We start from the raw sequence: 26,182 nt of genomic DNA, 5'->3' as shown, positions 1-26,182 counted from the left end.
AATTATAGGACTGACGTGAAGAAGGATTATTTCTGCGCTACTTCCATGATTAGGCGGCTCTCTACTTAACGGTTACCGTATAATCGCTTTAAATATATCTTATTGCTGTGTTATTGGGGGGCTATTTCCACTTGCCTACCTAACCCTAGATTATTATAATAAATCATCTTCTTTCCTGGCTAACAGCTGTAAAAAAAAAAACATGTTTTGTAGAAAATTGTGTGAATACAATCTCCGCACATTGGGTTTCATTCAATGCTTGAGATAAATCTATCACAGAATATCCCGGAAGATGAGACAGATGTCGTCTCAAAAGCTTGCAATCTATTATACTTCAGTATCATCTTTACCAAAAGTAAGAGAAAGGAAAAAAAATATGAAATAAAAACCCCCCAGATATATTGGCCCAGATGCATTTACCGTTTTTATCCGTTATATCCCCAAAGCAATCTGTACAAGGATTGATAATCAATTATTAGATTTACCGTCGAGGTTGGATCCACCCCATTATCTTAACTACCCCAAAACACCATCATTTACTGATAAACGGGAATCGCATTTTAATAATGAACCTTAAATCTGTGGGGGGGTTTCAATTTAATCAATTCAGGAAAAAACAAATCACTAATAATTTATAGTTTGGTTGAGAATTGAGACGTGTCCATCCATGAAAGGCGTGAGATCTGTTTTTTCCAAAACGAGAGGAATTTGAGTAACTGTTATGCATTTTTATTTTTTTCATGTCATATTTATTCTTAAAATAGAAAAAAGCACAAGTATACCAAGTACTTTCTGTGTCCTACTTAAGGGTTAATCTTCAGCTGGAAGCAAAAGCTTCGATATGCCTGAAGCAGGCTTTTTAAGGTCAGCGTGTGTTTTGCCTCCAAAGGAGGTGCTAAGAATCCATCAGGACCGAGGCAACCTGGAGTCTGCGCTGTGCGTCAACTACAAATCCCATTATCCTCCTGGTGGGGTGGGGGATTATGGGTTTACTACAAATCCCACGATCCTCTGGGCACAGTCCATCCCTTGCTGCAGAATGCCGCTTGTTTCGGTTCTGGTGTATCCGAGAACAAATTCTATATACACAATAAAAGGTTACGATCACACGTTTTACTCACTGAATCAAATCAAAATATTTCTGTGAATAATAGCAAAAACAGGGTTATCTGTAATGGTACTGTACATAGTTTATGTTAATGGTTAAGATCTTGTTATATTACAATAAATATATTTATAGACCTAGACTGGTGGCCCGTTCTTTTTTCTTGTCCCGTTCTTTAACGCGAAAAACTCTTCCTTTGCAACATCGTTACAAGAAGTGTGGATTCTGTAAGCTTTGATTTCCGCGATTGAGCCGCCAAATATAAATATGGGGTCAAAACGTACGCTATGCCTGATCTACAGCGTGGCCTCAAAAGTGTTGGCTTTTTTGGTGTCCTCAACCTAAACCAGCAGATGTTTCTTTAGGGGGGCCCTAAAGAAAAAAAGTGGGTGTCATCTGCAGTTAAAGCTCTAACAAGAATAATTCATCTGAGATGAAGATACATCACAATAACTTGGAGGAACCTCACCACTTCCGTATGATCTACAGGAGCCCAAATAATCTCCACACAAATCTGCCTGTAATACCCCTGTGGCATCTCTGTTTGAATGGGGGTCTTTATCCTCTGGGAACTTGTCTCCAAGTCCAGGGCCACACTGAATGGGGGAACGCTGCACCCCAAAACCTCTTATTCTCTAGATAACATCTTGGTCTGGGCCTTTTCTTTATCTGCTATAATACTCGTGAGAATATCACTAGATGCTGATCATTTATTGCCGGTGTTTTCTAGGAGCTGTTTAAAAATATAAAAAATGTTATAACCACATAACTACACAATACAATACAATACAACACATCAAATGCACCCTCTAGATAAACAAATGGAAGCCAATTAGCAGATCTGTTATTTTATTCTTACCTCAAGAACTGAAGCAGGGCAAAGGGGCAGATGGCTGGAGCTCAGGCTTACCTTGGGGCTCATGGTAGTTGTCCCTCGAGCACCTCAACAGGCGGTCTGCAGCAGCCTCCCCCCCCCAAAGCCAGAGGTGTCCATGAGGGTTGGGGCAAGTCATTAGATACTAGCCCAGAGCCTCTAAATTTGCACATTGTATTGCCCCACACATGCAGAGCTTTACCTCCTTCCGGGACAGAGCCGCCTGGGACAGCTTCCTCATCCTCACTACCGGAAAGGTCCTGCCTGCTACACTCACGGAGTGCCTCACAGCAAACCCCCTACTGGAAAGTAAGGAGTGGCTCTTTAAGGCTCTTCAAGTCCTCAAGGATGTGGTTCGTTCTGATTATATTTGGAGAAAAAGAATGGCACTGGTAAGCTCTTTGGGGCAAAGATGGCACACACAGGTTGTTTGGGACACAAGGATGGTACTGGTAGCCTGCCTGTGCCATCTTTGCCCCAAGCAGTCTACCAGTACCATCCTTGTGTCCCAAACAACCTGCATGTGCCATCTTTGCCCCCAAGCTGTTTTTTTAGGGCAAATATGGTTCAAAGATGGGCAACCTGACATCGTATACAAAGTTTGTACATTTAATGCTCATTGGCATCCTATACATCATTTAGATATTGCTATTGGTATAAAGCCTTGCATGTAAAGTTACTGTGCATTGGCATCATATAAACCCCTTATATGTATCTATTGCTCATTTTTACATTATATAAACCTGTTGCTCATTGGCATCATATATACCCTTTATATGCCCACCCCAGCATGTGACCTTCATGTGCTCTGTTCTCATGATCTGCTGTATGATTATCCATCCGCTTTACGCTGTCTCTCGTCTTTTGTTAACTTGCTGATTGATTTTAATTGGGTCCGGCTGGTAAGAGAGAGAACTTCAGGACAGCATATTGATTGGATGTTGCTGATTTTGCCCTAGGCTGCTGCCTAAGAGCTACATATGGCTCTAATAAGTTCATTTCATTATAGTAAAAGCGGTTTCCCTTTACCCGCTATTATACCATCTTCAGCCGCCACTCGGAGAACCGCTTGGAAAGTAGTAAAAGACAGGTAGATGCAAGTCCCCTGACCCTCTCGATTAGCAAATGGAAAGGGGAAACTGCACAAAAACAGGCAACTTTCCGGCAGAAGAACTGACATTCCAATAACGTGCATGGTGTGAGCGGTCACGGTGATTGCCGAGCACCCGGTGACGTTGATGCCTGCGGCAGGACTGCTGTAAAGACGCATTAACAGGGAGCGCCGGCTGCATTAATGATCATCATTGCCTGTTTGTTGCAGAGAGTGGAATTTAGCCCTTCAACGCTCCGCCGTTATCTATCTTTTCCCCTGCTCGGCGCGGCCCAAAGGAAATGTTCATCGTCTAGAAACTACAGATGGAGACTGGATTATCTTTTAATGAACGCTCGAGCTGTCTGTGATTCCACCGAAATAATAAATCCAGAGACGATGTCTTTTTTCCCCAAAAAAATCTCTTTCTCGTTGACCTGATTATTTAACTTTGTACTCATGCAGAACCGGGACAAAGCTTTTAAGGCCAGGGGTGTCCAACGTATCCTGCTTGAATGCAGGTTACTCAACGATGTGTATTTTTAAATAATGACAAGTCAAGGTTTCCATGGGGACCGGTATTAGAGCCATTTGGGTGACATTTGGCGAATAACAACGTAGAATCTGCACGACGGTCTTTTAAAGGGTTAATGTTTCAAGAATCTCATGGTCAGCTCGTTAAGAACGTTCCCAGGTACTGAGATTAAGGATATTTTAAGATACATTATTTACTTTTAATTTTCACCATTTTACTACGTTGCTGCACAATATGTTTTCATTACAGAAAAAAAAGCTAATAAAAAAATAAAAAATGTAAAAATTTTTAAAAATCAAATACGGATTAAAAAGGAACATCTGTACTCTTTGCTTAAAAGCGCTTGAGGACGAGAGTCCTGTGTAAATAAATAAAAATCCACGTATTTAACGATGCGTCCCTTTTTTAAGATTAAAAAAAAATTAAATATTTGCGGGCATAGAGGAAAAAAATAAATCTGTTTTTTCTCTCTCAAAGCCTAATGAATGAATGCATAACATAAGGAAGACGCTGGCGGCTGCTCTGAAATCCAAATATCGCAATAAATAAAGAAATGCAAATATTTTCCTTTTGTTCGTTAAAACGCCAATATTCCTGTGAACTCAATCAGGGTGATTTATTTTCCTTTTGAGATATTCAGAGTCGGAGAAGGAGGGTCAAAGGAAGAAACAATACTTGCGGTTTATAAACACCCCCTCCGAAAGTGTTTTCACATCAGTATTTGTGAAGCTAGAACATGCCTAAAGCATTTCTAGATGAAAGAAAAGATCGGGGTGAAAAAAGTGAATGTCAAGGCAATTTGTAAAAACACAGATCTTAACAAAGGCTGCCTCTTTAAAACGGGAAGAATTAATAAGGAAACTAGTTACCGGAATAGATTTCTATAAAGAAAAAAAAAAGACTCTCACGCTGAATCATGAGGGTTTTGGCTTTGCTTGTTAACTATTTAATTGTCACGTGAGCTGGAATGCAAAGGGTGCAGGAACTTTGAGAGCTACAAAACTCAACAGAGAAGCTCACACTCTAAGGGTACGTGCCACAGGTCCAGTTCCATCCCTCCCAACCGTCCCAGTTTCCAGGGACTGTCTCATTGCTGGTTATAAATACCCCTTGCAAAAGAGTTTTCACATTAGTATTTGTGAAGCTAGAACATGCCTCCGATCTCCCCTGCCCAGGACCGTGAGCTCTAACATCGATGAAGGACCCCCCACGACCTACGTAGTGAGGTACTGAAGCTGAGCACCCCAATGTGGCTCTTTGGGGGCGGTAGAACAGCAGTATTTCAGGTTCAAATAAATGGAATAGGTTTTTGGGTACAATAAATGGCTTTTGCTGATTAGTTATTTATAGCCTGTTGTATATTTAGTTGCACGCGTTGGGCACGGTTCTCTAAAGAGGCTTCACTTGTTTGAAAGTTCTAATAATTTTATATTATATAATATTATAACAGACTATGACATCATAAAGATGCAAACATTTCCGAATAAATAATAACTAGTTTCATTTTAAGGTTTGGTGGGAAATTCTTACCCGGAGCCCCTTGTCCTGAGTTTATGGGTCCAATACAGGAAGCTTTTTTTGTTTGTTTTTAAGGATACATTGTTTATGGAGATCCCAACGCATTTTACATGGTAATCGGGGTGGAAAAACTTGTAGGCATCAAGAGCAAAAAAACAGGTATACTCTCCTAAATCACATTACTGATCCGTGCAGCGCTGATAGCCGAGACCCGATCTGATGTTACGTTAGAGAACCGGACAAATAAAAAAAAGAGATTGCTAAGCAAAGTGAGCTCTGGGTCACAAACCTTTATATAGCCAGCGGATGGCACGGGTAGTAAATATGGAAGCCAATAGACCTAGGAAGACCACCAGCTACAGGAGACTGGATGCGGCAGGACAGGGCTGGAAGACAAAACGCTGGGGCTCTGGGCAAACACCGGCACAAAGAGGGTAAACTGCCCAATATACCAGAGATGCAGACCCAACATGTAAAGAGGGCGACTGCAACGGAACAGGCTCCATCACCACTCACCACGCACAAGATATCCACTCAAGATTCTGCCTCTTACACTTTAGCCACCCTTTTGGGGTCACCTGCCTCTCGTAAGGCAACGCGCTTCATGGCAACTATTCATTCCCACTCATTGCTCACTAACCCCCCCAACCTCCACCCAGCATCGTCCATCAGATCAATTCCAGTCAGATCGTTAGATGGCTCCTTCTTCCGCCATTTCTTGTCACCGATTGGTTGCTTGACGTCAACCAGCGGCAGTAAAGCACCTCTATTGAAAACAATGGCAAGACTTTAGACATGCGCAGTGGGGTCCACAGTCATATAAATTAGGTATTGGTTGGAACACTACCAGATATATATAGAAAAGCCGATAGAGCAGGGCCCGCTTATTCTTCAGTAAGACTTAATGGTCCTATATAATCTGTTAGGTTTTGTTTTTATAGAACTCCCAATTTAATGTAAAAAAACAAAACCAAAACAAAACCAAAAAAAACCCCCACATCTTTAGCTTAGCCCTATATTGGCTTAAACCCCTACATGGTAAAAAAAAACAATAAATCCCAACACTTTCCCCCATATTATTTTTATTCAAGTATATCACAGCAGTTATATTACAAATTACAGTTTATTTTTATTTATTTTTTTACCAAAATTCAATAACTTCAAAAAAAAATGTAAATAACTTTGGGAAAAAATGTCTGGGGAAAAAAAAAAAAATAAACACCATCTAAGCACAGTTCGTAATAAAAAATACAGAGTCTTATTTAATGTATAAGTCGACTAGAAGACAAACATGGATATAAAAATAAAAAATAAAAAAGGGGACATGGAGACATATAAACTACACGGACAACCTCAAACATTTCAAGCTTATGTTATGATCACAAAAGAATGATAGTAAGCTCCTGAACCAAGAGATTAGTCATTGGCAGAGTACACAAACAATGCAGCATCAATAACAAAACAAACAATATTCTAATTGACGAATCACATCGGCATACGAGAAAATCAAGTAGCAATATTAACACAAAATGGTAAGTTTTAATTATTAAAGAAAATATTAATTAATGGACAAAGTCATTAACTGAATTCAGTGTCGAGTTAACATGAACCTTTTGAAGAACGTCTCTCTCCGCGTTGTGTGTCCCCGGGGGGGCTACCGAGACCTCAAAGCAACGGCCAGTGGGGCCGTAAAGTTATTATGAGATAAAGGATCGTTATCACAAATTAATGCAACAATAATAACGATAACACGTGTTCCTCCGCCGCAGCCTCTCTGAGCCGCCCCGCTGACAAGTTTAGGAAACTTTTACATGCAGCGTCCATCGGACACGCTGAAGTCTGAGAGAAGGCACGGGAACCGCGCATGCTTAGGCCAGGGAAAGGTTTTTTTTGTTTTTTTTACCTACGTCACAGAGAATATCAAGTGCCAGCTCTCCGAAACCGAAAAAAACTTTCAATAAATGCAAAATAATAATAATAAAAAAATAAAATACATCAATATTCTTTCTGGGTTGGAATACTGTTTAGAAAGTGTCTTTTTTTGCATTGGGGAAACCAGGGGTGTATTTAGCAGCACAAACCATATGAATTGGGAAAACCTATTTTCGCTTGATTCCGAATTGATGCGCGACCCGATGATAAATCACCTTTAAACGCGACACCTCACCTAACCCAACAGCCGGCTTTCAAGTCATACGTGGATCAGATCCTAAAGTATACGGAAAATTATATATTAACAAAGATAAATGCTCTTAGAAGCGGCCTTCTACACATCGGCAGTAGTCCGCTAGCCCAGAAATCTTATTTTCCTTATTTAACGTACACATCAAAAAACATTCATAAAATGAATAGAAGATTCGGGTAAAATATGCAGATTATTCAGATCATCCCCACAAAAAATAATGAAATATTTAATAATAAAAATTAAATATTTAATAAATGTCAATGAATTTAGACCAGGTTCCGAATTTTATCGCGTGCCCCGAGAGTTGAAACAAAAAGGAACACTAGCGGTCACTTAGCGGTGGACTCCCATGTTATTATTTATCTTGGAGGTACGTGCATTTAAAATAGAGACCGCGGAGGTTTCCTCTACCCACCAAATGCACCAGAATTAAGCTGCCCAGAAACCGCTCATCCGGGCGACAGAAAAGTTTTATTTCTTCCTTTAGGAGAAGACTCCGAGGACACCGGGAAAGGTAAACTAAAAACGGCCTAAATTACTGCAAACGATCAAAAAAAAAAAAAAAAAAACAACTAAAAAACACAAGTGGACAAACCAAAAAGGTGGATTCCTGGCAACGGAATTTTTTGTACGTACAAATATTCTTCGGAGGCTGTTATAAGACAGAAGAGCCAAAAGGAACATTTATAGGAATTTTAATGGTTAAAATGTAAGAACTGTTCATTTTTGAATGGAAATTGAGAATTTGCTCTGATCGACACGGATTTTAACACTTCTTCTTACAGAACTAATTAAGGAAACGTTTGCTTTTGAGTTTTGTTTTTTTTTAAAAGAAATCTTAGCGTTTGGGTGGAGTTTTATTTAAATTAAATAAAATTGAAACATTTTATATTAACGCTTTACGAAGAAAGGATTTTTTTTTTATTTTTTTAACCAATATTTCCGGAATCAAGTAGAAACAGCAGCTCGCTGGTAAACAATTATACTATTCACAAGGGTTTATTTTTTTATTTTTTTTTAAGTTATTTATTAGTAAAGCTGAGATTATTTATTATAAAGTTCAATTTTAAAAAGGAGAGCAGTAATGAATAAAAAAAAAAAAAAAAAAAAAAAGAAAATCCTGGAAAACCTATAAATCTATATAAAGACAGCGACCTTAAAGTTTTGTACCTACAACGCGCGTCACGGCATCTTACTGAAAACAGCCGTTGTGAAAACCAAACTACAACGTACTTATTTTAACCTTTAAGTGCCGGGTGTAACGAAGTCTCTTCAGACATCCCAACCGCTTAAAGGGTTAAAATAAATTAATTTACAAAACCTGGAGGTGCAAATAAACCCTCATGCCACAAATTCCCTAAAACTTTCACCTATTTTATTTTTTTTAAATAATTTTTTTTTTTTATAATTTTTTTGCAAAAAAAGAAAAAAAAATGCATTTAATTTATAAAAGTGGTCAAAGTTAATCCTGTTACTCCACCAGCCGGACTCGTTATACCGATCATCAAAAGATACTAACGGGGGCAAAAAAAACCCCAAACATTTGCTTCTGATCGTTCAGTGCAGCCAACCACAGTCTACAACAGATAATACGACCTCTAAATGCTCTAAATATTTACAATTATGGGAACCCTGCATCTTTTCTCGAAATGGGATTGCTGGAGTTCCTCATACAACCTTATATACTAAATCACAGTGCCATTTTGGGTAGAAAAAAAGAAAACCCAGCGGGGGTCACAGGTCCACCAAGTTTTTGGCTCCTATGAGTCATTTTCGATGGTTTTTTTTTAGCCTATGGTGATGCGCTGAAGACGTTTAATGAAAAACACAAAAAAATGTAACAGTTGCTGAACTAAAAAAAAAAAAAAAAAAGAGTGGGATTCACACGGGCAAGCGTTTAAAGTGCGAATGGGGCAAGTGGGGTGCAGCAATGGGACAGACTGCCACCATCCAGAGACCCCTACGCCGTACTCCAAGCAGTCAGGATCTATGGCACACAAAAAAAAAAAAAAAAAAAGTACTTTTTGTTTAAAAATGTAACTTGTTCTCAGTTAATACTGATCTATTTACAGAAACTTTCACTTTTTTTTTTTTTTTAAACAAAAACAATGAGAAAGTTTTATTTTATGAGTCGTTATGAGCTTTTTTTTTTTTTTTTTAAACTTTGGCCTGGGAGCAAAAAGTTAAATAAAAAATAAAATTAAAAAAAAAAGAAGCTTCCAGGAGTTGACTGCCCAAAGTGAACGAGCAGCAGCGTCGCCCCGCACGCTATTACAGTGAAATCAAGAAGAAGGATTAACGAGACCTGTATATCACAATATCCGATCCTGTCCAGCCCGGGGCCGAATGGGTTAAACATCACGTCTGCACCAATGATGTCATAACCTTAAAGGAGCACGGAAGCGTGCGAGGTAACGCACGGGTCTAGCACAAGAAGTGATAAGAAGCCAAGGAGCGGGTGCATATACCATGCCTTCCTCCCGCTCCGATACACGGCTGTTACTCGCACTTCGGGTAGAAGGCCACAAAGCTCTGAACGTGGATTTCAGCGAGAACATCAAATACTCAACGGCAAGCGGCCAGCAACACTCAACCTCACCAGCTTTGTTCCAGGAGACTCCTTTTCCACCACCTCAAACAATAAAACCGTATTAAATAACTACAGTTTCCAAAGAGAAAAAAAAGAAAGAAAAAAAGGCACGAAAAGGGTAAAAGGGGTAGCCCTCGTGAGCCGGGTTTCAGTCTGTATCTGTAAGCTGCCGCTGACCGTCTCTCCCGTACGGTTTCCATGAAAGCCATTCGCAACACGCGTGACTGCGACAGACGGGCACGCCTGGGGAGTGACGCGGAACAAGCAAAAATCATATAAATACAAGCACGTTGGTTGCGTGTTCCAGTTCTGCATGGTTTCTTCACGCGAAAAGAAACCACATCCGAAGGTAGAAGGATCTGTCGGTGCCGACAAGAGGAAAAGCAACAGCCGACAGCCGGCCCACGCCGCCGATAGCACCGCAAGTCTTCACGCTGTGGTGGTCAGTTTGTCCGCTGTGAGTTCTGTTTGGTTCTAAGTAGGCTGGTTGGCATCAGGTACCTGAGACAATAGCACCAATCTCATATCATAGCAGAGGGTCAAACACTAGAGAATGAGGCTCAGAGACCGACACGGTGCCAGCGGTAATAAATATTTTATTTTTCAAGGTTATTGTCCTCCCGTGAGCAGTCAAGGGTTCAAGCGGCTGCTTTGGCGGCCTTCACAGGAATGTTTCGAACGCGCGGACCGTTCTTTCCATTTCCTGCAAGGAAAACGGAGAAAGCAAGGATGAGAAGAAGAAAAAAAAAAAAAAAGAAGAAGAAAAGCCCACAAAAATAATTGACAGTGTTAAAGTCTTACGGGTCATTAATAATGTTTGTCGTCTGTAGAATTGTCTTGGAAACGTTTACTTTAAAGATTCTATTTGGAGAAGCCGAGACCGACGGCAGCCCCTTGGCAGAGCCAGCGTTATTTTATCAATCTCCTGACGAAGCCATCGTCTGCGACTCGGGGACGGGAGAGAGATAACGTAATGAGCCTTATCACGCAGATGGTGGGAGCAGGACGATAAGATGGCTGCTCCCAGTATGATTAAGTTAATCTATTGTTTCTCCCGGGTATACAGAACGGTAAAACGCAGGGTCCGCTCTGCCATGAGGGTCCGCGTTCCCCGTTGGACCGGCGTGTAACATACCTCCACTAACGCCGTCTTGTCGTAATCGTGCCGATGCATGTAGATGCACTGACTGAGAACAGAATACCACCTTTCAAGCTCATCCACGGTCAAGTTATGGCTCTTCTTCACCAAAACATCAAGAAGGTTCTAAACCACAAGAAAAGCATAGTCAGCACAGGATAACGTACAGATCGGCCAGCGAACCGCCGGGCCAAGACCAATCGCGGCCTTCCGGAGGCACCGGAAACACAAGTTATATGAAAGTGTGGCCGTAGGAATTACCTTTAGCTTCTCATGGTCAATAACCAAAGGTGGCTCCGGGTCCAGTTTCTCCTCCAGATCCAGGTTTTTGTGCAAAGGTGAGCTACATACATCACCTACAGAATTACAATGTTACAGATAATAAAAAATATATAATGTGTGTATATATATAAATATACACACACACATATACACACTTATATCATACAGGGAGACGCACTTCATGTCTATCTGTTGCATTCCATAAGTTATTTAAAATATAGATATATTATCACACACATGTAGTATTGGCAGGGATCTCCCACGAGTTTTATGTAAGCGTGGAATTCTTCCGATGCAGCGGGGAAATTATCCCGCGCTTGACATCAGGCCCTTGATATTTGATATTTTAAGATGATGTTTGACGAAGGATCCAAAAGTAGTTGTGGTTTTGATTAAGCAGCTGCTCAGCATTTAAAGCAAGCTGGATTCCTTGAGCCTAACCTTTCCATACAGCGCAGAGCTCTCCCCGTCTTACCATTTGTCTGAACATTTATTTCCAAAGAGACCGCTTGTCTCTGAAAGCCCCCCCCCCCATTCTTGTTGTGAAATTGGGGCAGGTTAACAGGTTTTACCTCGAAAAGTTAGAAGTAAAACTCTGCGCTAATTCCCCGCATAAATAACAGGCAGCCAGAGGCGTAGGACGTAAATAGAAGTTAAGAAACATATAAAGACCTATAAGACTATCATCGTAGCACAGAGCGGGTTTACAGACGGCGCTACCTACCCGATGTATTTACAAATATAATATGACAAGTGTGCAGGTATAGGAATTGGGGGTGCTGAGTGATCAACGGAGAGAGAGTGTGAGAGAGAGTGTGAGAGAGAGATGAAAGGAAAGATGAAAGGAGAGAGAGAGAGAGAGATGAAAGGAAAGATGAAAGGAGAGAGAGAGAGAGAGAGAGAGAGAGAGAGAGAGATGAAAGGAAAGATGAAAGGAGAGAGAGAGAGAGAGAGATGAAAGGAAAGATGAAAGGAGAGAGAGAGAGAGAGATGAAAGGAGAGAGAGAGAGATCTTACCTTCCGGGGCAGCGTCCAGCTCAGCATCCGCCGGCGTGTCTCTGCAGTCATCGGGCTGCGCGTCTCCGGCAGGTATCAGCGTTTCATGGCGATCGAGGCTTGTAACCTCGTGACAGTTGAGTGCCAGGTCGGCCGGCTCATCGGGGGGGCAGGTTTCAGACTGGGAATTTGGTTTCTCGGCGAGGCTGTCGGTATCTCCTTTGCCGTTCTGTAACCCCGGCGTCCGTATGCTTTCCAAGCTGTCTAACGAAGCGTCCCCATTCAAACATTCAGTAGAGACGGGCGGATCCTTGACGGAGCCCGTCTCTTCGTTCAGAGCCATCTTTGAAGTTACCAACAAGGACTCATTAGAGGTGTCCTCCTCCGTGGACACAAAACTGCTACCCTTGCCATGAATGCCATTTTGGTGTTCTGCTTCAACATCCATGTCGCACGAGGACTCGTCGTTGGTCACCGACAGGTCTCCCGTCTCCTCACCGGTCTCATCGAGACAGTCCGCCGTGACCTCTAGGTCCCCGTTAACCAGCGTGTCCTGGCTGGCTTCCTCCTCTTCTTTCTTTAAACTACAGCTGGATTTCTTCTTTTTTATAATTCCTCTCCCCCATTGGGACTTCCGGCGCTGCTTCTTCCTAATCGGATCTGTTTCCGAACGAGACAGACAGAATATTAGTTTGCAGACACGATTTTCTACTGCTTAAAAAAAACAAGATCAACTACATATTGCTACAAAACTATCAAAAAAAACCCCCAAACATTTTCATTAATTAGTAGCACGGAACCGACGCGGATAATAGTGGCACGTCGGAGGTCAGTGGTTTAAGGGAATTTATTAATATTCTACGACACATTCTGATTGGCTGCTTGTTTTGCGATTGGCTTGTGAGCTGCCGGTCCGCAAGGTGCACGTTACAGCGCTGTTGGAATGAATGGGATGCGCCTCTTACGCCATCTGCTGGACGGAAAGGGAACTGCAGAGCTGCAATACATGGATCAAGGGCTAAGTCTGGACAATGCAAGGAGATTATATATATATATATATATATATATATATATATATATATATATATATATATATATATTTATTTATGTATGAAGCCAGTTTGTGCTGTCGCTATAGAAACGTTAAGTTTCTATTAATTGCACTATGGTTAGCACTTTGAATGGGAGTTTGTCTTGCCCTGGAGATGACAATCTCATTTGAGACATTAGATCTCAAGGGTATGGCAAGGTGGCAACATCCATGTACTGGCGGCAACATCTATGCACCGGCGGCAACGCTGCTGGGGAAATAAGTGCAGCGAAATTAATAAATACGCTTCAAAATACAGATGTATTGCGTGCAGACAAATCTTTGTTCAAGCACGATTCCCCTCCTCCATGTTTAGTGCAACCACACAAATTATTGGGCTTCCCCCCCCCCCTCATGGACAGACAGGGCTTTCTTTTTATACTGCTTTTTTTTTGTATTTTTATGAAAAAAAATTTTTTAGATACTTCCACAGCTTAGCCCCCACTGTTTAAAAATAAAAGCCTGGTTTATGTTCAGCATCATTCCCCAAGTAGAATAACTCCGCACGCATCCCTTTTAAAAAGAGAGCAAAAAGCTCTTTCACATAATTACTACTTTTTCTTATTTTTGAACTTTGGATTGGGGCAAGAAATGCGTGGGTTTGGGGGGGGGGGGTTAATATATATATTTCTAGTCTTGGAACTGGATTCTCTGGGAACCTTTTTATAGTTACGGTTGTTTCCGGCGGTGTCAGGACTCACTGAACTACAAAGCTTTGGGTCTGAATAGAGACGGAGCAGCCATCGAGCACTTTAATGCATTTGATAGCAGAGAGGTCCCTTTAAACTTACATGATGCCCCCCTTCAAATCCAAAGGGGATTCTGAAACGCCCCCTATGCATTTGCCTCTTATCCCACCCCATGGGTATTTTCTGTGCAAGCATTGGGCAAACACCACCTGACATGAGGTTACTCACCGCCGCCGAGCCCCTTCCCCGTCACTACTACTACTACAAAGCTGTAAATCCGCATCACGCCAGTGTAGGCATTCACCCCGGTAGCGGGAACATCGCGGAGGAATCATTTACTGCCCAATAATATTCCAGATATACTACAGGAATTCCACAACACGTAACTACTTCTCCCCAGATCAACGGAGAGTCCGACGCGAGTCCCCGGATTGGATTTCATCGAGCGGGAAGTCCCTCGACGCCGACATCGTTCTCAATATAAATGGAAACGCAGCCGGCAAAAAGTTACGGGCAGCAGACGCGCCTGGATCCATTTCAACGGCCAGCCAACTATGCAGAGCATCTCGTATCCATTTACATGCAGCAGATGCTCATGCCTGTGTACAAAGGTCTAACGATTCACACCATGCGCGGCCGGTCACTTTACAAGACAGGGCATTTTATATAACATATTAAATTCTTAACTGATTTTTTTTTTTTTTTAAATAATTTTTCCCTACTAATTACATATATATATAATCTATATAGATAAAGTAGCAATAGGGCTGAGCCTTTGCAATTATTGTAGATAGTTTCTCCTTAGTTGCATCTGTGGTTCCGAAACACTAGAGTACACTTACGCAGGCACCGAGGGCGTGAATGCAGGGCCCCGAGGGCGTGAATGCAGGGCCCCGAGGGCGTGAATGCAGGGCCCCGAGGGCGTGAATGCAGGGCCCCGAGGGCGTGAATGCAGGGCCCCGAGGGCGTGAATGCAGGGCCCATAGTGTAAAATGACACGGCGCGCATGCTGTGAATCGTTTATAAAAAGGCCTGAGCCTCTGCTGGATGTAAATGGATGCGAGATGCTCTGCATAGTTGGTAAAGAATGAATCCAGGCGCGTCACGCATGTGGAAGAATTATATAAAAACCAGAAAGATAAAGCAACCAATCACGAGGCTCCAAAACCAAGGGAGGAATTCCTTAAATCACAACATACATGCAGCCCGGATGTTTGTGCGGCTGCATTTCCATTTATATTGAGAATTATCATAATCTCCACGTGATTAACGTACATAACAGTAAAGGGGGGGGGGGGGTCTTGGCCCCTAAAGGGTTAAAGTGGTATCATATGCCCAATAATGAACACACCTTCAGGGGTCCCACTAATGTGAAATGCATTGGGGGGATTCAGTCAGCTATTACCATCAGCTGGCACCAGAGCAGGCGCACGTCTAACGAGAACATATCGATGGGAAGCACTGCACTGATTGGCTGCTTTAACTTAATGAAAGGGGCTGGGAGCTGCAGCTTCTCCTTAAGGATTGTTGTTTTTTTTTTTTAACGTATTAAGGAATCTATGTTAAAATTCTCAAAGCCCTTGAAAACATATTATTCCTTGATGAGGAACAGGACTTACTTTCCCTTTACCGGCATTAGTGGCAGATGAACTGGTGAATGGCGAAGGCTGGGATATTATGACAAGAGTCATAAAATAGGGCCTCTTCAATAACGATGGGGGGGGGGGGGGAAAAGTTTCGAGGAGGAGCAGTGCTCTTCAGTAACCCCTTCACGGAGAGACATGTATACATCATGGGGAAAGCGTGTCCGAGTGAGCGATCGCCGGACGTTATAACCGAACGGTACTCACACGTGCACTTCATTCCCGAGTGGATTCCGCCGTCGAGCGCCGCCGCGTGTCTGTTCTGCGGCGCTTCTTCCGCCCCGTTCTCCGGATTGCGAGTCGCAGAACTCCGAGGAATGACTTGCACTGTATTAGCAGACAGCCCTGCGCATACGTCATAAGAACGCCGTTTAAAATGATTACAGACGAGGCAACAAATCGCTTCCCCTCCGATGCACAGCACCCCCCGGCTGAACCAGCTCCCAGAACGCAACGAAATACCAAAAATACACAAAAAAAATGTAATAAAAAAAAATCCTGCTGGATGCAAAAATTAGGTAATCAAAGTGTGGGGGGTTTAATAATAATAATAAAAAAAAAATCCAAAAGGGACTATTCTTTCTTACCGCTCCATATCTAGAAGGTCCCGGTTTTAACCCCTTAAAGACAATGGGCGGTCCCTAAACCCATTGAAAACAATGCATTTTGAGCCCGTACATGTACGGGCTTTGTCATTAAGGGGTTAAACATGACCCATAGGGCAAAGTTTGGGAGGGGTAAACAATAGCACCCACCTAGCTTGATTCTGGCATCCTTGATTTCCTCGCATAGCTTATTAAATTCAGGATCCAGCTCGGCGGCGATTATGGCGTGCGCCGTATCCTTCAGAGTGCATGCGCGGTGTCGGATGATTTTGTCTACGAGGAAAGGTTATTCGGGTTAGTGCATATGTTTACGGCATGAAAAGAATTCCACGCTTTCGTTTAACGCGGTAAAAGATTTACGGCATTCCAAAAATATGTATTTTTATATTCTCTTTATCCCTGCATGAATTTCAGAAGCATATGTCTTCGTATAAAAAATGCTCACAACTTAGTCAGCGAGTGGGATGTTGGCACAAACGTCTGCCAAACGGAATATATTACCCAATAAGACCCGCGTATTTAAAAAAAGAAAGAAAAAAATATTATGGTAGAATTTGCGTGCAACTTTTTTTTCTCCGTATCGAATGCCATTTATTAGACCTCAAATGGGTCTAGCCAACAATTCAGCGGCGAAAAAAAAAAAAGGCAGCCAAGAAGCGATTCATCCAAAAAAATTTAAGTAATTTTACAAAAAAAAAAAGAAAAGAAAAAAGCGCCTTTAGAAATTAAATTTTAAAAATCTCGGCATTGGCAGCAGGCGTCATACAAAGCGGCTACGAGGCTTATAGCACTTTGTCAAAATGACAGGAGCAGCCTTTAAAGTAGAATGGGTCTTAAATAATAAAATCTAAAAAACCCTTAACTCTGAAAAATCAGTAATAAAAAAATATATGCATTTAAAATTGTAATGAAAAGAAAAAAAAAAGTAACTTTTTTTTCTTTATTTAATTTTTTATTATTATTATTATTATTTTTTTTTTTTACCAACAGTCAAAGTTGGGCATCCGGTCCCTTCCCGTAGGATTTGTCTTTATTGGCAAAGTCCAATAGAGCGCGAAGAGCGGGGGAGGAAACGATGTCACGGGGCGTCCTTACCTCCGGGCTCCTTGTCGGGGTTGTACTCCAGGGCGTTGCTGCAGATCAGGTCGACGTCCAGCAGGAAGTCCTTGACCGTCAGGTAGCGGTGGGTGTCGATTTTGGTCATTATGGTGGAAAGGTCCATGGGTTTCCGGATAACTTCGAGGTAATCGGAAACCTGCAAAACACCCCGGGGCCGTTGTTTAAACGATCGCGCGGAAAACGCTTCCGCTTCATAACTTTGGGGGGCAGTCATTGAACATAACATATATGAAACATACGTTTTCTGACCAAAGAGATTTTAATTTATCCTTTTCCATCGGGGCACAAAAACAACTTCAGCGTCGATTTTATGGTGAAAAATGAAATATTCACCATTCTAGAATTTTTTGTTGTTTTTAGAAGCAGGCATGGCATGGGTACCCCCGACGTGCCTCCCCCGGTGCTAAAGAACGGCCAGATGATACGGTCTATATTATACGACTCCGCTGCCAAACCTGCAAACGGTGTCATGACCATTGCATGCAACATATCACACGCAACACAAACCACAGTACTGGGGATCCCATCTGACTCCAAGACACACACCGAACACGCTGGCTGCGGAAAATGTGTGTACGTACAGTATGTAAACACTGTGTACGAAGAGACCGTGTGTGTATGTGTGTGTGTATGTGTGTGTGTGTGCGTGTGTGTGTGTGTGTGTGTGTGTATGTGTATGTATGTAAACTCTTGAACCAATGAAAGATCAACTGAGGGGTTTTAAATACTAGATAATGTACAGCGTTGCAGAATATGATGGCACAGATCAGTAATAATGTGACCAATCATTGCGTGTGATCCTTAATTTTGGTCGTATGTACACCGCATGTTCATTACAGGACTGCTGCGCATGTTCCTACTACCTCTGTAGGATCCAGGCTCCCGTTTGGCGAGACGCAGCCTGACATGCAATCCATTTGTACAAAGAACAAACACCACCCGAATACATCCCGGGGCGATCCACGTCACGCTCCCTTTGTCCTGGAGTCAGATGCTAACCCCACGAAGCACCGGCATGCACAGAAGCGGAGATTTCCAGGAATATTTCTCAGAAATGTAAAACGTTTGTTTGTTCAGACCGAGGAGCAACGAAATTCATGGAGTTTTAAAGTGAGCCTCGGCTGGTGAATCGTCGTGACTTCCATAATATTAGTGAATAAAAGGAAGATATCCTATTTTACACAAAATGAAAACACAAAGAAACGGCTTCAGTAAACATCCATTTACTATGCTTTACATATATTAACGAAACAAGAACCCGGCACACACCCAGAGGAATACCATCCAACACACCCGCGTCACACATACTGGGGATCCCGTCACACTATACGAGCATACATCGCTTAACCCGCCGCCGCGACCCACCAAACATGGGGTGCTTGGACGGCCAATCAATATACAACCGGGGTGTGTGTGTGTGTGTGTGTGTGTGTGTGTATATATGTATATAATGTGTGTGTGTGTGTATATATATGTATATATGTGTGTGTGTGTGTGTGTGTGTGTGTGTGTGTATGTATGTATGTATATATATATATATATATATATATATATACACATACATATATACACACACACACACATATATATACACACACACACACACACACACATATATATATACACACACAGACACACATACATTATATACATATATATACACACACATATATACACACACACACACACACATTATATACATATATATACACACACACACACACACATTATATACATATATATACACATACACACACACACATATATATGACGGAATCCCCAATATTTATGCCTTTTTTTAATGGTATTCACTGGGAATGCGCTGGGTTCCTTATTAGTTATTATTCTGGCGGCAACACAGGAATCTACCTTTTTTTTTTTGCCTTTGATGCTTTTTAGGCCACGCGCTGCTCTGTTTTGGTATATTTTTTGTGCCATATTTATTAACAACACCCAGGGCCGCACAGGGTACGCTTAAAAAAAAAAAATTAAAAAAAAATCCAGGGACCCACATGCCACGGAGACCAGGAATTGCTTCCCGACGTCGCCTACAGGGCATACAATCCAGGTCCGTACGGAGCCAACGCACCCTTTCACGCATCTGCGGATGCTGAGCAGGGCCACGAGAGAGAGGAGCCAGGCGCCCGGGCAGGGCCACGAGAGAGAGGAGCCAGGCGCCCGGGCAGGGCCACGAGAGAGAGGAGCCAGGCGCCCGGGCAGGGCCACGAGAGAGAGGAGCCAGGCGCCCGGGCAGGGCCACGAGAGAGAGGAGCCAGGCGCCCGGGCAGGGCCACGAGAGAGAGGAGCCAGGCGCCCGGGCAGGGCCACGAGAGAGAGGAGCCAGGCGCCCGGGCAGGGAAGCCGATCACTGGGATGGTTAAATAACCTAAAACACTGCAGCTTCCAGAGCCACATTAGCCCCATACTGCTGCTGGCGGGGCAGAAAATTAACCCCAGCACTGCCAAGGACATACTGTCCCAAAGAACTGAACCGAACTCTACTGCTAACCAAACTTGACACGAGGGGCAATATAAAGGGGATTCCTCCCCGGGAAGGTTAGTAATTACAGTATTTACAGCCCACCCTGCCTAATCCTAGGACGCTCTGATACCCGGCGATGCCCCAAATGAAACGCCATGACATGGTCCACGCTAATAGCATTAATTAACGAATTGGAAGGGCGCTAAAATAACAGTTTTTAAGAAATTGCACTGAAGATTCGGGAAACGTATTTAAATCGCCCTCAATAAAGGCTTCGATGCACGAAGATCCTCTAGCGATTAATGTTGTGTTTTCATTAAGGTAAGAACAAAAGACAATTAAGACTCAGCATCCAGGACAGGAATGATTTGCTTTTGGGGGGGGGGGGGGGGGCGGTCGTCACCCTGACATTCTAGGCTGGCCAATGAGACACTTGCTTTAGAAGTCAGTGCGACCGTGATTGGTTCGTTCAAACATTGATACATCCGCTTCATCGTTTGTGCGTTACTGAAACAAGACCTCGTCAATATCCACCGGTTTGCTGAAGATGTTAAATCGCTTGTCGGTGGCCAGCCGCTTGGTGACGTCCCGGAGGAAGAGCCGCAGCTCCCTCAGCGTGTTCTCCTCGTGGTCTTCCATCCGCTCCTTCTCCACCTCGGAGAGCTGGCGGGGAGGCGGCGGGAGGGCAGGAGGGAGAACCTCCAAAGCCTGCAGAGCTGAAAAGGAACGGAGAAGCATTGAGTGGCTTCCCGGGGATATTTACAGAGACGTCAGACAGGGTTAGTAGTTAATATTAGACGGTCGCCATAGAATAGTCATAGGCTTTCAACCTTGAATTCAGGTGGAAAATGTCACAACAATGACGATACATACCGAGTACTTTACTACGCATGCTATGCAAGCTCTAAACCGCAGAGAAAGCTGCAGCGCACCCCGCTCCGCTATGTGCTGGCGTCAGACCCTTCTTTAAATACTGATGGTATTTTATATGCAAGTTATAAATAAAAAAAACAAAAAAAGGCCAACACAAATACTAGGGGTAAACTGCTGAGTAAGTCGGGTTCCAAACACTCAAATTATTGCTTTCAATCTTTCTTCTAGTTTGGTGGGAAGAGCCACGGCTGATCTCCTTATAGTGAGAGAGCACATGGGTATTTTGGATCAGCTGGTAGTTCCAGAGGTACACGGCGCTCGCGTACAAGTCACGAGCATCTTACCCGCTCTCTTCCTTCTTGGGGGTGGCATGGCCGCCTGACGAAGTATCAGGTCCTGGAAAAATTTGGAGCGGTCCTCTTCATCGGGTCGGTTAATGACAAAAACCTCCCCGTGCCGAATCCTGAAAATGCATTTCACCTACAAAACATAAAAAAAAAAAAAAGGGAGAGGTTTTTACATCGTGTCTCATACTCCAAACGCCAGAAACACAAAATGTTAAATATATAAAAGAGTACAAACACAGACCAAAAAAATGCACATTTCCCACCATAAACGAGGAGCAAGTGATCGCCACGTATGGAGACATCATGTATGTGCCGCGGACGTGTTTTAATGAATCACACGGCAGATCGAAATACATTTGCAATAAAAAGGTTTCATTTTGGGTACGGTTGGGGTTTTTTCCTATTTTCCGCTGCAGTTCTAAAACCAGTAGAGCTCTGTTTGTGAACGGAATACGGAATATTAACCGGCTGGGCCGAGGCTCGTCGCGTATGAATCACTCGCGCTTTAATCTTTGGTTCCAGCGAGCCGGACGCGGGTGGGTTTTGTGGCATCTGCTCCATTTTCTTGATCTTGAATAAGCCCTTGGCGAGGACGGCCATTAAATGTTTCGCAGCCCCTGGGCGAGTCGCTGCTTGCTTGACTTCTAGTCTTCGCTTCCACCTTTCTGACCGGATCTCAGAACATGGTTTCTTTTTTTCCTCCCCACATCTGGAGCACTTTTCCCGCACCCACGTTAATAAGGCACAAAAGCCACTGGCAGGGAAACCCTATGAAGCGCTTGGGTCTTAAGGAATTGTGATATCGCTTAGCGATTTATATGGCTCCGCCATATACCGCAGCTCTGTACAACGGATAAACGGGAGAGAAGTCGTTCATCGCATCCAAATAGTGACAGAAACAAACGGCGAGGAAGACAATGTGGAAGCCAGGAGCAAAGGTGAAGTAGTGCTCCACACACAGGTTCCAGGCAGAGATGGTAAGACCGCGGGGGGGGGGGGGGGGGTGTAATATATATATATATATATATATATATATATGTTATACACACATGGTCACTGGACACTGTATTAGGTAACCTGTTCAATTGCTCGTTAACACAAATAGCTAATCAGCCAATCACATGGCAGCTGCTCAATGCATTTAGGCGTGTAGACGCGCTCAAGAGAACTTGCTGAAACCGAGCATCGGAATGGGGAAGAAAGGGGATTTTAGTGACTTTGAACGCGGCACGGGGGTTGTTGGTGGCACACGGGCTGTTCCGAGTATTTCACAAACTGCTGATCTGCTGGGATTTTCACCCCAAATTTCTAGGGTTTACAGAGTCCGAAAAAAGAGAAAATATCCAGTGAGCGGCAGCTGTGTGACGGAAATGCCTGAGGAACGTCTCCAGCACCTTATAGAAAGTCTGCCACGAAGAATGAAGGCAAAGGGGGGTCCAACCCAGTACTAGCCACGCGTACCTAATAAAGTGGCCAGTGAGTGTGTGTATATAATATATATATATATATATAATCCAGGGCGGAGAATGTCAGTATACGGCTGTACATTTCATTCTGTAACCGGAGTAAAAGTTAACCAAGTTAACACACAGAGCGCGGAACACACAGAGCGCGGAACACACAGAGCGCGGAACACACAGAGCGCGGAACACACAGAGCGCGGAACACACAGAGCGCGGCCTGAAAGAACTGACAGGTTAGGGATAAGCAGTGATGTGCGTCGGTGCGTACCTCCTCTGGCAGATCGCTGTACCTGGTTTCAGAGGTAGACAGTAACAGCACGGGAGAGAAGGAGGGCACGTCTTTCAGGAGCGTCAGGAAAGTGGCCCTCACGGTGTCGCTGACCGCTTCCCACCACTCCCCGACGTGAGGAATGTAAACGATACTGGGCACCGTCCGCCGCGCTTCCCGGAATATCTGCAAAACAAGACGGCCGATGAAAGGCAAAGAATTACGCGCTTCACGAGAAGAGGACACACGGGTCTCCGGGTCACTTTTCCGCCAGGACCACTCTGCCCTTTTATACCGACTTCTAAACACCAAATACAAAGGATTTAGGGAGGAAAAAAAACAAAACATGCACGGCGTCTTCTTCGTCTCTGGAAGTAAGATTATCCCCACGTCACAACCATAATCGGTCCTCACTGTACTAGCCTCTACCACTTCTGCATGGAGGCTGTTCCATATATCTGCCAACCTCTCGTTAACATAAAATGTCTTATCGAATATATTATATGAATATCCAATATGTATTTTAATACATCGCAGCATGTACAAACCCAAGATGCACATCTGGAGCGGGGGTGCCCAACCCAAGGGCCACCACCGGCCCCCGATCATTAGATATCCCGGCTTCTCGCGGGGAGGCTAACTTGTCGACCCCTTACAATGCTTGGATTTAAAATCTTTTACCTCTCCTGCAAATCTCGGTTAATGAATGCATTTATTTAAACAAGAAAAAAAAAAATTGCCTAGGAAAGTGCAGACCACAGATCTCTAGAATGTCGATAAGACCAAGGAATTCTTTTGCTTGAAGTAAACGTAAACCATAGAAGGCTTCCCTTGGCAGAAATTATCGAAAATTAAACCGGATTAATGCAGGCTGTCCTGGCGAGTATACACACGCAAAACAAAGCAAGAACTCCGCGCATGCCCAGTGAATACCATAAAAACCCTTTCTGCGGCATAAATATCGGGGATTCCGTCACACTTTACGGACGTATATTGCTTTGCTCGCTGCTGCGTTGAAATACCCAGAGTTTGGCCAAATATTTGTCATTATTATTCTGGCAGGAACCCTGTGCTGTCCTTTTTTTGTATAAACGATCAGGGTCGGGCCCAAGACATAATGCTGCCTGGGGCAAAGTTTGAAATGCCGCCCCCCCCCCCCTCCTGCCGATGCCACTGCTCATTATCTACCCTTCCTCTCCCTCCCTATTATCTACCCTACCCCCCCCCCTTTGTACGCCACTTGCCTTTCAGCAGTCCTGCGGCGAGTCTCCCTGCTCTGCCGCGGTGCGCGCTGCTTCACTGCTGAGCGCCGGATATGACCTCATATTCCAGCGCTCAGCATTACAAGCCGGCAACGAGACCGCAGAGGAGAGAGAGGGGCGCCGAGCGGGTACTGACAACTTGATAAGCGAAAACCACTCGGCGCCTCTTCAAAAGCGCCGCCTGGGGCAATTGCCCCACTCTGCTCCATGGCAGGGCCGGCCCTGTAAATGATACACGCATACATACATGCAGCGGACGGTCTATGTGACATGCTTCATGCTACTGTAATCCACGCACTGGCACTCGGATGGTTAACATCAAACTTTGAGGTATTAAAGGAAATTTTTGATTTATATAGAGAAAAAAAAAAAGATGAATATTTTGAATTAAAAAAACGGAAGTGAGGATTTTTAGTCTTGTATCGCATTAACTTTGGCTTCATGTTGCAGATGGTGTTTTCTGCCCAAAAACCTGAGACTTTTTTTAGCATTTTTTTTTTCTTCTAATATTTTGCTATGACAATGGTCTTGGAACCGGTTCAGGGGCCCAAATGTTAATTAATCATGAATTGGGGGAAAACAAACATCGCCTTTTCCAAACTTGGAAGAAGAAACGAGGAGATTTAGATTAATTTTGTTTAAAATATAAAAACGCTAATAATAACACTAATACTAAATAATAATAAAAATAATAAACAACAACATGTTCTAATAGTACACAGGGGTAATAATAATCTTGTATTAATGTAGCTCATTGTTTTAAGTATTGTGAGAATATACATGTTCCGGGCAGGTTGCACATCCACCAATCCTTGAGAGACTACACCCCCCCCCCCGCCCCAAAAGAAAGCTAAATATTTTAAGAGACGGGATTTTGAGATGCGAGGGAGCGCAATAAATTACATGAAGCGGCGATCCACGGCGCGCAGGTAGAAGCCGGACCGGATCGTCCCGTCTCGGATGTAAAATCAAATAGTTTAGGTTTTCCATATTCTGCATTTTTTAACTATTTGTTAGCTAATCACTGATCACCCGTCTCTCTCGCAACTTGTGCTTTATGTCCACCGCTGCCCTTACCAACCAAGAACCAAATGAAACGCAGCAGACGGAAACCGGGGCGGAAAAACTATTGTAAAACCAATAAAAACGTGCTGAAAGAAAAGTGGCGGGTGGCCTAATTATAATTATTTTCAAATCGTCTTCAGAAGACACAAATACAGCCCAATTTATCTCTCCCCGGAGGAAGTAATGAAGGGGCTGAGAAATAAGCAGAGCTGTGAAATTAATTAACGCCCCGCTGCGAAGGATATTGCCGTGGAGAAGAAGATATGATGGGCGCTTTTTCTTTTGACAATAAAAAGAAACGAACGAGGGGAAAAAAAAATAAAAAATTTTAGTCCAACAGAGTGCCGTCCATCACCAAGGCGAGAGGGCCACGTCGGGCATTGGGGGCAGCAGTGACCCGCGTTTCAGCTACAGTATCGGCCAGAGAAGATTGGATTTGGAAAATAAATTGGGAATGAGGTCAGACTTTGCCGAGATAATGCGGGAGCCGGCGGAGTTCAGCGTCCAAGGGGGAGGCTAATCATTTTTTTTTTTTTTATTAATTATGGTTAAGTAACAAACGCATACTTCAGCCCCTCCCCCGGGCTGTGTGCGCTGCAACTAAAACTAAACAGGAAGCAGACTTAAGTACACTTCCTGCACAGCCAGCACTCCAATAAAAAGAGAATGCTAAATGCATTCAACTTAAGAAAAAATATATTATATTATTAATATATATATATATATATACACACACACACACACACACAACTACAGAATCCTTGTGTCATTAAATGCTGGGGTAAATGAACTCTCTTAGGAAAAAATCTCCAAGGTGAGATAAGTCACCCCCCAGGTTCTAAGCAGCTGAAAGCCATGGTTTATAGAACACAGGATTGTTTTCTAATGAAATATAATGAAATATAGCTACTCTGTTCTGTATAATTTAGAATACAAAACATTAGCAAGTCTCCCAAAGCCCGC

The 26,182-nt window shown here is 43.2% G+C and overlaps 1 protein-coding gene across 1 annotated transcript in view; it reads right to left on the bottom strand.

Moving 5' to 3' along the window:
* Positions 1-10,558: 10,558 nt before the first annotated feature.
* Positions 10,559-26,182, bottom strand: part of LOC149288316 (ATPase family AAA domain-containing protein 2B-like) — a 38,634-nt gene continuing 23,010 nt past the window's right edge. The window contains exons 22-31 of the mRNA XM_089491865.1: positions 22,893-23,078; positions 21,159-21,294; positions 20,461-20,657; positions 17,436-17,595; positions 16,491-16,613; positions 15,943-16,080; positions 12,335-12,973; positions 11,297-11,391; positions 11,033-11,161; positions 10,559-10,600 (exon numbers count right to left, since the gene is read on the bottom strand). Of these exons, the coding sequence (XP_089347991.1) occupies positions 10,559-10,600; positions 11,033-11,161; positions 11,297-11,391; positions 12,335-12,973; positions 15,943-16,080; positions 16,491-16,613; positions 17,436-17,595; positions 20,461-20,657; positions 21,159-21,294; positions 22,893-23,078 (1,845 nt within the window). The remainder of the gene's footprint in view (positions 10,601-11,032; positions 11,162-11,296; positions 11,392-12,334; positions 12,974-15,942; positions 16,081-16,490; positions 16,614-17,435; positions 17,596-20,460; positions 20,658-21,158; positions 21,295-22,892; positions 23,079-26,182) is intronic.

The sequence above is a fragment of the Sceloporus occidentalis genome, unplaced genomic scaffold (assembly GCF_023333645.1).
Source record: "Sceloporus occidentalis isolate IW3139 unplaced genomic scaffold, rSceOcc1.0.p SCAF_52, whole genome shotgun sequence".
Taxonomy (NCBI): domain Eukaryota; kingdom Metazoa; phylum Chordata; class Lepidosauria; order Squamata; family Phrynosomatidae; genus Sceloporus; species Sceloporus occidentalis.
Note: the sequence above shows the minus strand (reverse complement) of the source record. Positions and strands in the feature narration are given on the sequence as shown.